This window comes from Branchiostoma floridae, chromosome 4 (genome assembly GCF_000003815.2).
Source record: "Branchiostoma floridae strain S238N-H82 chromosome 4, Bfl_VNyyK, whole genome shotgun sequence".
Classification (NCBI taxonomy): domain Eukaryota; kingdom Metazoa; phylum Chordata; class Leptocardii; order Amphioxiformes; family Branchiostomatidae; genus Branchiostoma; species Branchiostoma floridae.
The window spans coordinates 9,446,813-9,459,998 of record NC_049982.1 but is presented as its reverse complement, the minus strand read 5'-3'; the positions used below and the strand labels follow the sequence as shown (position 1 = coordinate 9,459,998).

Here is a 13,186-nt window from a genome sequence, read left to right as displayed (position 1 = left end):
AATGATAAAACAGTATAATAAAACGGTGTAACATAAATTGCAAGCTGAGATAGTAGACAATGAGCGCTGCTGAAATATGACACTGCTTGACAGTGGAATATACCCTTGAGCAAAGGTGGGTGTATCATTTTTAAGGTAACACACCTTTGACTTTATGCAGTTTGCGCCATAATGGTCCGGGTCACTGAGTATCAGCAGCCAATCCACAACCGTCAATCCGTGCCAGTGGTACAAGACACCAAGACAATATACACGCGGGCGGATATTTAGGGTTACCGTAGCATTACAGCAGAACGATTGCAACCTCCAGTTAAAATAGTGCTAGTTAATGCAGCCTTGCAGGTCGTCGACCAACTACTAGCCGCAACACGATGTCACATTTGAGACCAGGGCCTAGAAGCATATGAAAGAGGCGCTCATTCGACGTCGCAACGACTGGATAAGCGAAAGACAGAACACTTGTACTTTTTATTTGATATTAAGAAATTACGAGGGATCTGTTTATACTCGGTTTGTTTGTGACTTCATTTGCGTAAATATTTGGCGACGGAAACTCAAGCCCTTCAGAATTGTGAATTACCATAGTCTTACAGCTCACAAGCTAACCGCAAGTATCACATATATTAGTTCTTTGTGTACATGTCTTGAGCACATTGATTTGTGCAGAAATATATAGAACATCCGTCATAGGTTTATCTGTTAAGTTACGCGCTTTATTCCAAAATTGCAAGACAGGCACTGATCGGTACGTAGGTTCATAAAGTTTTATGATATTGTCCATCTTTAGGACATGTTGCTAGGTGTTTCCAGTCAGTGATGTGCCCTAAGCCCAGAGCAGCAGTCCCATGGCGGCACAGACCATCAGCAGCACGGGGTGGACACTCACACAGCTGCAGGAGTCTCGGAACGGGTTACCTGGAGGTGGCGGATCATCAGGATTAAATTTTAATCTAAATATCTGTGGTGCTACTCCACTTTAAAAGCATGACACCATGTAGCAGGCATACTTTTCCACATCGTATTGCCGCTACTTTACTACAGAATCTTTTCCCTCCTACGCGTATAAGGTCACACCACAAATTAAGTCCCCCCCCCCCCCCCGAAAATAAACAAAGGGGACTTCTTTGTCAACCCCATGACCCGGACAAAAGGAATGGGGCGTAATTTTTCCAAAGACATATCTAGTGATAATTAATGTGCCTAACTAACAACAATGTCATCACAATCACATGCAAGTCTGCTAAGTTTGAGGAATATAGATGATAAAATACGTTGTCAGAATACAGCGCGTATGTGAAGTACAAATGAGTGTACGCACTACAGAGGCCTCCCATGGAACAGTTGTCCCCCTGCCTGCATTCTGAGCAGCGCTCTCCGAGCACGTAGGGCCTCCGACCAATAAAGTTGCCTCTGAAGCGAAGAAGAGAAGAGCAATCCGTTTACAGATGACAAGTGACAAGTCAGCCTTGCTAATCTGAGCCCGTAGTTACAGATGACAGTGTCAAAGCCTTTAGCTAGGTGTGGAGTTACAGATAACCAGTGTAAAAGTCTTCAGTATAGCTCACCTGGGTCCGTAGTTACAGATGACCAGGATGGCATCATTCATCCCAGCCACGCTGGCGCACTTGGTGACGCCACAGCCCAGCTGATAGCTGTCCGCCCACACGACCTGTTTTACAACAATTGTCAAAGATGCGGTAGTTCAGTGCTAGCAGCGCATAGCAAGGAAACAAAATCAAGACAGTTAAGCTGGTGTGTTACGCCGAAGGGCGGTTATACCGGCTATATAGATACAGATACAGAAGACATGAAATAATGTAACTAGGAATCGACAAGTTTATGTGACTTTCCGACAGCCATTATTGTATCATTAATTAACATGTTCCCCCCGCTGCCTAACTTTGTAACTACATTTTGTAATAGGAAAGGTATAAATAAAAGCGGTTAATTATGTGTTAATCTCTGAGTCTTTTCAGGTCATGCCATGCCCGTTACTGTTTGTATCATAGTTGCTACAGTCTATGACTATGAGTACCACAGTTAGCTCTAAAAGTGGGGTTCAAGCACCTCCCATTCTTACAGCTCACCTGTGTGTAATGTCCGCACACTTTCTGCTCCTTGCAAGTGTCGTTGTAAATGTCGTAGTCACCGACCTCGTCTGCCCAGTTGCCTATGGCGTCGAACCAGTTGAGTTGGTCAGCCGTGGTGATGTAGATGTTCTCGCCCACGGTGGTGTAGCCCGGCCCGATGAACGACAGGTCCGGGTTGTGTCCTCCCTTACACTGCTCCGCGTACTCCTGAGCCTTCTCAGCAAGGCCAGCGTTCCACGACTACAAAATGCATGGGAGAGTTTAAGGCAAGATTGGTTGGAACAATTTTACAGTTTATGATTTTACAGTTTTACTTGATATATGTTGTGAAGCATTTGTAATACGGACGTCATTCCTTTCGAGTAGTCTCATAACCGCGAGGTATTAACAATGACAATGACTATTAACTGAATAAAAACTATTGACATTAATCAATCGTTGCGCAGGGAAGAGTGTTTGTATGGAAATGTGCCAATTTCTTTTAGTTATTCCTTCCAATTCTATCCGTCTGCAATTTGTGCAATAGACTTTCTTTTAGTTTTACGACGAACTTATCTAATACTCGAATACGTACATCCATGTGCGTGTGAACAAGAGATGCAGTCCAATGATTGTAAGAAGTAAAAGCATCTGTACACGAATACTCCAGTACTAATCAAACGGACGACTAAGGCGCAATGAAAAAGGTAGACCTAAAACTGCCAAACATGTGTGTGTCCTCGATCCTTAATCTTCATTTCATATGACAAAGCCACTGGCGATACTTAAACTATTAATCCGGATTAGACTATGGTAAATGATTGATGGATTAGGATAATACTAATCCCATCTTACCATATATTTCATGTTGCTGGCAGACGGCGAAACACCGGCCCGGACCTGGTTGTGAAGATGAACGATTTCATGAACGTCAATGTCATCAACGTCACGCTTTGACCTTGACGATCGTGAACGACCTTGTCCCAGAGCTGAGGAGACAACCAAGGAGATATCTTCCACCTCCAGGTCACAGGGAGTCTGCTCCGTGGGGACTGTACATGTTATAGGGCTGAAGATAACCAATGTCACAAGACAGGCCCGAAGAAGCACAGAGTACATGATGAAAACACTTTTTTGCTGCACCCTTACTGGTGACAAAACAAATACTCTACTGAATGTTGCTGCTCGGTGGTCTTATAAGTAGGGCGGACCGGGGGCTAATATTTCGTTACTTGGAAACAGTTATGTTTGGTACAAAAGCACTTCGGACTCTTGGGAACCTCTCATGATATGATCCTGTTCTGACTGAAATGTTGAGAGGCTTTGATGCTCCAATTTACGAAGTTAAGCCTTGATCAAACGTGCTTTTAGACATTCTATGACTATGTTTAATTTTGCTCCTAATGTCTTCCCGGTGGTGAAAAGAATATATATATATATATATGGGAGTTGGATGACAAAGCGGTTAAACTCTTCATTTCTCTTTTTTTTTCTTTTTCAGAAAACGAAACACAACCAAGTGATCGATATTACGGTATTGTGTAACAAGTAAAGTATCGAATTCTATGTCCTTAACATAACTTGTTAGATTTATGAAGCTTTCCTTTGTGATTAAATGAAAATTCGACTTCTTAACCACAACAGCCTTAATTCAGTTCCTGATCTTGTTCCTGCAATAAAACGTCGAGAACGGAAGCCCAGGTCTGTTGTTCCGTAAACTCCAATTGTCCGGACCATAGTGAGGTCATGGGTTAAGTATGGCTATCGACATGACATCCGGGAGTACTTGAAGATGACGTGAACATTCTTTTTGTCAATCATCCCTTCAAAAACACTCGATTCATCGTCTACTTTTGAAGTGAATGATGAAAAATACACCACTCAAAGTCATGACAAACTAAGTCCGATTCTATCTTAAAGGTTAAAATGGTAGTTGGCAAATCAATCTCACTTTCTCCACACTCATGTTTCATTTCCAGGTTTGTCATAACACTTTCACCTGCATCAAAATGTTTAAGTAGACTTGAGAAACTTAGTTTGACTTTGTTTGCGTTAACAACGTATACATATATACCCTCTATAGGGTATATAGACTACGTTCGATACCTGGCATACTTACAAATGACTATAATTCTTGCCTCATAGAATAAGGCCATACTGACTTGATTACGTATATGACATCTTCTGGACATCATAAAAGTAGTAAAATCGATCAGAGTTTGCGAGAAAAAACGTCATGAAGTCTAACTGGTCAGGACGGCTGAGGAATGATTGGACATAAATGGTATACCCAAAAAATTAATTCTTTAATGTTGTTCATTGACATTTTCTTTGACTTTGGAAACACCGTTTGTACAGCATATATCTATCTGTTTATCTCTCTCTCAGATAGACATAGAGATATTTGCTCATTTTGTAGTCTCTCCATGTGGTCACAAGCTTATAGACACAAATTCATGCACGTGGATGCCATGGATAATCAAGTCAGTGGGGCCCAAGGAGACAAATATAGCACTGATACTTATCCATAATTTTTTGTCATAGGGAAACATTAATGTTCAACTTCAACCACTGAGCTGTAATACACAATTGCAAGACATGTTCCATCTAATAAAATACAGCTTGAACAATAATTCAAAAACATACATTCTTAATCTAAGTATGAAAATTAAGAACTGCAATTATGTGTAAGCATTTCCTTTTATTTCATGTCTCGAAAGGTCAATCATTATTTCCAAAATCCAATCTATTTTCTGTAGTGATAAAAGCCCAAATTAAGCCTGGCCCATGAAGGGGTATTTAATTTTGTCCACTGTGAGTGTAGATTTGTAATACAAAGTCTAATCTCATTGACTGCCAAGGTCCAATTTCACTATTTAGTTCACCTTGAAGACATCTGCAAAGCCCTTTAAGATTTCTAACATCTTTATTAAAATAGAGTTAGGGAAATGGCAAGCCAGGATATGTGGACAGGTGCACCCAAGGGGAGGAACCCAACCTTACAACTGTAGCTTGTAACCTGTCAGCTCCAACTGAAATAACTTATGGTAGTTACAGTAAAACAAACTGGAAACATCGATTGTTGGCAAGATGTGACAAATGCTCTTCAACAACAAGATACATCTATAGTGATTGGGAATATATGATAAATAAATGGCTAAAAGTGTTTGGTTCACAAAAAATAAAATTCTATCAACAGAACACAAATACACTACAGTTCCTTGACATGTCGGTGTGCATGCAGCGAAACATTTTAGGCACAATATCCCTTGTGTTCTTACATGAGTAACTCTGGTACCACTATTATATTAAAGGCCTAGGGAAAACATTGTTTCCAGTTACCTGATTAACTCTAGCAAAAACTGGCCTTCCCTAGCTTTTTTTAGTCCTCTGCTAGAACATGAAATGTTCCATTTTACTGATGAAGGTCAAAAGGTCACACTCTTAACAGATTAGGGCTTTTAACAGTTAATGTAAGAATATGTGTAGTAAATCTGAACAGCTTTCATCTTTTCATTCCCCATTGCATTTCTGGATGAAAGGGGGAAATTATTTTTGCTTTAACCCTGGAACTTTAGGAGATAATATTGACATGTACAGTCATCATAAAAGCAACATCTAAAAATATACATATGTCATATTTTCTGCATAGGTTTTGCTTTACAGGACTGCAAAGACTGCAAATACAATATTGCAAATAGCATCTCTAAAGTTTGACGTAGACATAGCATATATATATTTTAAAAGATCTCCATGGGTATAGTCATGTGGCTTTTTCCTAAACTGCTCCTCTTGACTTGTGATCTAGGAGACACCCTGCTAGCTCGTATTGTTTGGAGATCCTCTTCTGTCACAACAATCCTAGTTAACGAGAAACAAGCTAACACGCCCAGGAGAGCTGCACACGTGATGTAGGTGGTGACGGAATGGGTGATATGCACGATGTACCCCATCAGTGCAGACAACATGATCTGTGCCAGGAAGTAGCTACTGTCCAGAGCTGCCATGTGCACGCCTATGCCTGACGACCGCAGAGATTCTGTTGGACTGTCAAAGGCAAAGAAAATCTGCAAGAGAAAAATTGTGATATATCAGTCCACAATGCTCAACCAAAATACATGATTGTATCAAGGACGTTATATCTGTAAGAACTATGGCACAGACAGGTGAACCATGCTGACTTCATGCACCACATGTAGGATGAGTGAGTGAGTGAGCGAGTGAGATGTGAGTGACTGAATGAGCAAGTGAACATGAAAGATGTTTTCATAATGAAAGTCGTTATGCATTAATTTAATTTGAAACTTAAGTTAAAAGGGAAATTTTCCCTGTCAAACTTGCTTTAAATAGATAAAAACATCCAATTGAAATATCTGATCTGGGCAAGAACAGTATTCAATGTGGCCAGTTAGACACATTTTTGGCTCATGGATACTGCCACTGGTGGACTTGCTTTTGAATTGGATAGCAATATTCAGACAGCTGCACTGACCCCACCTGGCAGCATTAGGTGTAGGAAATGTTTAAATTTACAATTTATCTATATATTGATGCTAAAATCTCATTGTTTATATGAGTACTAGTACTCATATCCTATGTGAAGGAATGACCTGGCATGGCCTGGGTGTGGTAACAACACAAGACATGTTGCTGGGATAATAAGTCACCAGAAGCTGGAAGTGAGCCAGCACAGTTTTGGAGGACAGGGTTACCTCAGCACAATTACTGTAACTTGTGTGTGTGTGTGTAAGTGTAACGACATTAAAATACTAATTTCATTGGAAACATGAGAATTGTCCCAGCTTGTAACCTGAGCTCTTGTACTTGTGAGGCTGTGTGAAAATGGAAATTAAATTGGATTCTACACTGACTACAGTCTGTACAAAAAGCTGCATGGCAGAGGAAACTAACATGCCTTTGGGAAATATATGCATAAACTGTTGACATAACAAACATCATGTCTGAGATGATGCAGGCTAGTACCCCTCAAGTGAAACTGAAAATGTAGAACTTTCAGGCACAATAAGTGCTAATAAGGTGGTATTTCACTGCACTTGGGCACTTGTGCAGCACTGCGGGGTTCAAAAGATACTCAATGAATTTCTGAGATACAGAACGAATTTTCTTAATACGTTTTGTGTATTTTGTTGTCTTCTATTAATTGATAAGTCATACTTTTATGAATTACACAATATCTAAATTATAAAAAATTGGTGAAAATAACACAACAGTGAAGCATTGAATGACCCCTGCAGTGCTGCACTGGTGCCCCAAGTGCAGTGAGATACCACCTTTAGCTACATAAAACTAATTAATGACCTACTTCTCGTTGTTCATGATAGGTTCCGACCAGCGTGTACGGTAACGAGTTGGCAGCAGCGCTGGCAAACCCCGTCAGTGATGACATCATCACCACCATGAGTGGCGTCTTCACGAACATGAGAAGAGTCATTGCTATCGTGAAAAGTGCCATGGACAGCTGCAGCGTATTCTTCTCGCCGATCCGTTTCACCACGGTGTCCAGACAGATGGAGAACACAGCCGCCATCACACACTGGATGAGGAGACCGAAGCTTCCCATGCGCACGCCCTCGTCGTACAGCTTCCTCTCGTCCGACCCAACAAGCGCGTGAGGACGACCCTGGTAGACTTCCTCCCCGACAAAGTCTGAGAAGAACATTGTGTAACAGAACAGTGCAGCCCACATGAAGAAATGTGCCACTTGCAGTCTCCTTAACACAAACGGTGCTTCTATAGAGTTTGTGAGCCCTTTTGGTATAAGTCTTGTGAAGGCAACCACTGACTGTAAACATGTTCTGGGTACAAAATCACATATTCTGCAGCGTCTGTTTGGTGTAAAGGTCAGTTGACTGTCCCTTTCCCCGGAGACTTTTTCATTTGCCGTAAATACTGTGACGCACAAGGAGCCAGCAAAGAGAAGGAAGAGAAGTAAAAATACTGCTTGTTCTTGCCCTCCCATCCACAGAGCAAGCAAGGAGTACTCCCAGTCGATAGCGGTGAGTAGGTAGCCAACACATCCTCCAGCACTCACCATGAAGGTGTAAACCAGAAAACTGCTCTCACTCAAGTCAGTGTTTCCGTATATGTCTGCGAGCAAGGCCTCCATTGGTGTGAAACATGCCTGCGTACAACAGTCTAGAAGTACCACCCCGAAAGTCAGAATTAATGTGGCATATGGCTTCCCACCCAAGGTGTTCCCAATGAGTTCTCCGTATGGTATGAAGATGAGACTGAGGCAAATTCCAGCCGACAAGATCAGAATGAACGGTCTTCTTCTTCCCAGTCTGCTCTGGCATTGGTCTGATGTTGCACCAATTGCTGGCACGAGGAACAGCGCTAGGAAAGGGCCGATGCCCAGGACAAGACTCATCTGACTGTCTTCCATCCCTGACTTTAGTAGCAGCGGTGGCACGAAGGTGAACCCCGCGGCGGCACAGATTTCTATCCCGAACACGAGGGAGTTCAGGAGCAGGAGTCTCCATAGCGCTGACATACTAACGTCCATGGCAAGAGACGTGCAACAAATTTCAGCTCCAAGGCATCCGTGGTGACAACACGGTAATCTCAATGTGACATTGTCCACTGTTTAATCTCATACAGTTATATGTATACTGCGTGAACTGTTGGCATGATCCCTGCAACAGCAACAGTACGACTCTCCCCTGTCCATGCTGCATGAGTGTACAGGACAGGACTCTGCTGGGTTGGCTCCATGACTGGCACTGTTGTCTTCAAAAGTGTCTGCAAAGAAAAAACAAACTAACATAAACATATTGATTGATTGATCTGCCATGATTAATTCACACCAGAGAAATTATGAATACCTGTCAGCAATCTGTGTACTAGTACTAGTATATTCATGAAAAAATAGCTGTGAGTGTGCCCAACTCATCATCATGCACACAAATTTGAAGCAACAGAATTGTGTATGTTACAATACAGTACATCTACAGTTCATAGGAAGCTATATATATATATATATGTATGCATATGACTCCAGTACCCACCCCCCAAAAAAGTTGTCTAGGGTAGGTAGGAAAACAGGTTATACAACAATTTTTCACCTAAACCTTAGAAAGAAAAGGGACTTCTTTGTCTGCTTTGTTCCCAGTTCACTCAATCATCAATGGATGTTTTTTTCACAAAATCATGTCACCTCACTTTGTGTTACTGGTGACCAGATATCAATGTTTGATCAACATATCGAGAGTATATATAAACATACACCTGATCACTGCTGGTATGTGTTACCTGAAATCTGATGACAGCTTTCAGGATGTGTTTTGTTTTGGGTTACAATAACATCTCTTATGGGTCCCTCATGAACCGACTAGTAATGAGGTTTAAACCTCATTGACATTTTTCTTTGTCTCAGCAATCTCCCTGGAGTAGGATGGAGTGGGGGGTGGGGGGGGGTGATGGTGGTGGGTGGGTTGGAGGCTATCTGATATTCCACCAGGTTCACTCTTGTAATTGTAGTGACCAGTGTCCTAGCAGAATTGATGAATGTGTCAAGTATTCACAAGTATTCACAGACAAGAAGGGGGCCATATAGGTTCCAAGGTGTCCATGGTGCCTTCGGCTGTTGGGCGATTCAACCCGCGGGAGGGCTAGGACCGAGGGTGATACGGAATACGCCATGTTGTATTTCATTTATGTCTTACCCGGGTCGGAAAACACTGATTTAATTGCTAGACTACCCATTAAAAGGATAGAACTCAACACACTATTTCAACCTGCGGCAACAACTTTATTCTTTAAGAACATCAATTCAAGAAAAATTTATATCTTGCTGTCCAAAACACCTGTATTGAGCGTTATGATAGCCCAGTATGACATAAATGAAAAAATACATGCCCTTGAAGTCAATGAGTAGAGACAAGAGAGACAAGTATGCGTAAATATTTAATGAAAATCTTTATTGTGATACCAGGCATCCAATTGAATTCTTTTAGCTATAAAGCAATGTCCAAACAAAAATAAACTATTCAGACAATGCATGTTGGATAGAAATGTATCAATGGGTCTACTAGTAATGACAGTTCCCAAAGAAACATGACAAGTTGAATCATTTTTCTAATCTATATCTAATAGAATTGACTCCTGGCAGTGTTCAGTCAAAGTCAAACATTGTAATTGCTTGGGGGAAAATATCTTACTGAAGAAATTCAATGCAAATTGCAAAGTAAAATATTTGCCCCAAAGCAATATTTGAGTTAGACCTAGGTGAACAAGTCCTTGATGCCTTGATGAAAGCAATGTTAAATCAATGAACAGCATGTTTGACACCTGCACTGGTGAGGTGAGGTGAGGTGAGAGGCTTGAAGAGTCACATTCCAAGGAAAGTCAATATGAATGGTTACATTGTGTAACGTGATATCAAACTGCACAGTGGCACGCATGTGTAATTTACAAAGTTTTACAACAAACGAAGAACTATGGAACCAGAGTGAAAGTAATATTTACATGGCTAACGTTACAACCGAAGATGACAAATCATAAACATTAATATTTTGAATTCAAAGTAGAGAAGTTATTATAAGTATATATCAATCATAATTGCTGTGTCCCCTCCCCTCGTGTCACGTAGCAAAAGTGACATTATTCACGTCCTGCCACGACGACAGGTAAGTTAAACCTCACCTGGGCGGTGTCACAAAGGGTTAACGGTTACGGTATGCAGACGGTATGCAGAATAGTGAAGACTGAAAACATACCTTTCGGTCGCCCAAATTCCTGGCCTCTCTTCCTTCTTGTGAGTTCTGTGAAGCTACATAAAGAAAGATCGAGGCACGTGAGAGTTGTAAGGTGGGAGTTTATGGTTATAGGTCCAGATCCAGCCGGCCGGATCCACATCATGTCCCTCTCGCCCCAGGCTAAGCATTACTGTTGGGTCAAAGGTGAGATCTGACGTCTCGTACCCAGAGTACCGATGTGTCGTGTGTGTTGGGCGCGAGCCAGCCGCTGCGGCACCAGCCTTGTTAACTTAAGAGAGGCAACCCCAGCTTCTTCTAGCACGCCATTTAAAAGGGACAATAAATGAAATAGCAAAAAAAGACTTGTTTTGAGGAGATAAACTTAATTCTATTGTTTTGAAAACACCCTTTACTGCCTGCAATCTTATAGTTTATAACGCAAGTTCACCTTTGTCCGTGGTTAGCCTAGTTCTTTAATACGACATGCGTTGTATCAAGGATTTAAGAATTGTTTTCTATCGAGTTTTTGAAACGTTTTTCTAGTTAAATAGTTTTCTAGTTTTTCAGTCAGACAGTATAATTTACGTTAGCCCGAGTATCATCCTCCGTAGTAACCGCTGGCTCACGACTTTCGCGACTGAGTCGTGAGCCAGCGGTTACTAGTACTACGGAGGCCCGTGATACAGCAAGCGAAAGTCGTGAGCCAGCGGTTACTAAAGAGGATGATACTCAGGCTAACTTTACGTAGCTCTTCTTTGTCTCAGCTTCTCGATCTTCTCCGTTCGCTTGAGGCTGCCGTCCTCATCACATTGCAGCTGATACGAAAGGGAGGTAGCTACTATGCCGATGGCCCGTGAATAGAATATTACACATGATACAGTATACGTAGAATAATATAGGTCACATATAGCAGGTTGAATTTCTTCCTCGAGAAAAACGTTAGAAATTGCGGCCACTCCTAGCACATTCGGCTCTGCAGAAATCCCCGGCACCATTCTTCTCTGTACAGTGATGGTACAGTTGATAATTTGAAGAATGGTCTCTACAGGTAAAATATTCAGCATTTAATCAAAATTGTTATGAACTCTGTTACTCGGCTTTGTACCCGCATCGTCAGTCAGTTCTTACTACATTTGTAACTTTCTTCAGGCATACAAAAGCTCTGTTAGATGGTCGATGAATAAATAAATTCAGCACAAAAAGTTTGAAATATAACTTTGATTGATAATATTTCCGATGTTACTGCATTTTATTAACGTTATATATCAACTGAAAGCTTTTGTGGTTTTAATTTCTATGCTATGGTGATTTTGGGCGGACCGTGATTTGATTAGACCCCCATTCATACTAAAAAAAGTGAGTTAAACATTAATCCGACTAAAGTGTTTCTGTTGGATTAGAAAAAAATGCGTTCAACGGTTCTTCGGCAATCCGATTAATGCGCCCTCGGACGAATCCGATCAAAGCATTTAGTTGTAGAAATATCGTAGTTCCCTTTGCAAAATGGTGGGAATCCACCAACTTTCGACGCTCCAGTATCCGGGAGTGTTCTGTTTCTGTGGAAGGGCGAACGCAATCGACGGGCCTTGATTGCGAGAGGGACTGACCAACAAATGCTTCTGCATATTGGCCTAGCTGTAGTGCAGGTAATGCTCGCCACACTAATGTGCAAGCCGATGTAAGCTGATGTAGAAATTTAACCCGATAGGGTCATTTTAATTGTTAATTTTTTTTCCAAGTCAATGCGGCGGCTCTATGAAAACTAAAATTGTTATCTTTGTCATTTATAACTCGAATAATGCCACGGATGGCCTTCTTTGCCAAGATAAGACTTCCATACTTCATGGACGTTATATCACGTCCTTGCATACTTTGAACAACTTCATTTTGTCTGTCGCTATGTCTTCGCAAGAATATATATATATACAGTGTATATAGTATAAAGAATACAACAACCTCTAATAGTGTGCTCAAAGTGCTCTAAAATCCATCTATCATTTTTTTTAGTTTCGGGATATCGTGAAGGTTTGATCTCAAATTTTAGCATTGTTGTCAACTTTATTCGTCTTCGGTAAAGATCGGCAATCTCCGTAATCACGTGACTACGGTCGGCTTGCTCTTTAAAAAAGGGCGGCGCGTCTGGAAAAAAATGGCGGACGACCCGTTGGAAAGTAAGTACTGTCCTTCGATTTTCGCAAACTTTTGGCTGTTACAGGCAGGATATCCAAATATTGAGCCATCCGATAATTTCTAGTACATCTCATTGTGTGTAGGAAATTGTAAATAATGGTGACGATGTCGTAATGATGTAGGATTGGAGGTGTTTGTGGAAAGAGGTCACTACGAAAATACTCGCACTCGGCATCACCCAAATTAGTTTTGGATTGACGTGTACGCCGT

At 41.3% G+C, this 13,186-nt stretch overlaps 3 protein-coding genes across 4 annotated transcripts in view; 1 reads left to right on the top strand and 2 right to left on the bottom strand.

The window, feature by feature from the left end:
* Nucleotides 1-259: 259 nt before the first annotated feature.
* Nucleotides 260-3,389, bottom strand: LOC118415050 (glioma pathogenesis-related protein 1-like). The gene is made up of 5 exons (XM_035819430.1): nt 2,925-3,389; nt 2,088-2,330; nt 1,566-1,669; nt 1,319-1,410; nt 260-915 (listed from the first exon to the last, which is right to left on the bottom strand). The coding sequence occupies exons 1-5, from the start codon at nt 3,186-3,188 to the stop codon at nt 824-826; spliced, it is 795 nt and encodes a 264-aa protein (XP_035675323.1). The 5' UTR covers nt 3,189-3,389; the 3' UTR covers nt 260-823.
* Nucleotides 3,390-4,755: 1,366 nt separating this feature from the next.
* On the bottom strand, nt 4,756-10,992 carry LOC118414142 (solute carrier family 45 member 3-like). The gene is made up of 3 exons (XM_035817967.1): nt 10,808-10,992; nt 7,393-8,831; nt 4,756-6,136 (listed from the first exon to the last, which is right to left on the bottom strand). Exons 2-3 carry the CDS (start codon nt 8,593-8,595, stop codon nt 5,810-5,812), a joined length of 1,530 nt encoding a protein of 509 aa, XP_035673860.1. The 5' UTR covers nt 8,596-8,831; nt 10,808-10,992; the 3' UTR covers nt 4,756-5,809.
* Nucleotides 10,993-12,871: 1,879 nt separating this feature from the next.
* The window catches only part of LOC118413339 (protein lin-9 homolog), a 9,088-nt gene continuing 8,773 nt past the window's right edge, over nt 12,872-13,186 (top strand). The window contains exon 1 of one of the 2 annotated variants that reach the window (XM_035816675.1): nt 12,872-12,957. In XM_035816675.1, coding sequence (XP_035672568.1) covers nt 12,936-12,957 — 22 coding nt within the window. In that variant the 5' untranslated portion in view covers nt 12,872-12,935. The remainder of the gene's footprint in view (nt 12,958-13,186) is intronic. The other variant, XM_035816674.1, reaches the window with a different exon arrangement.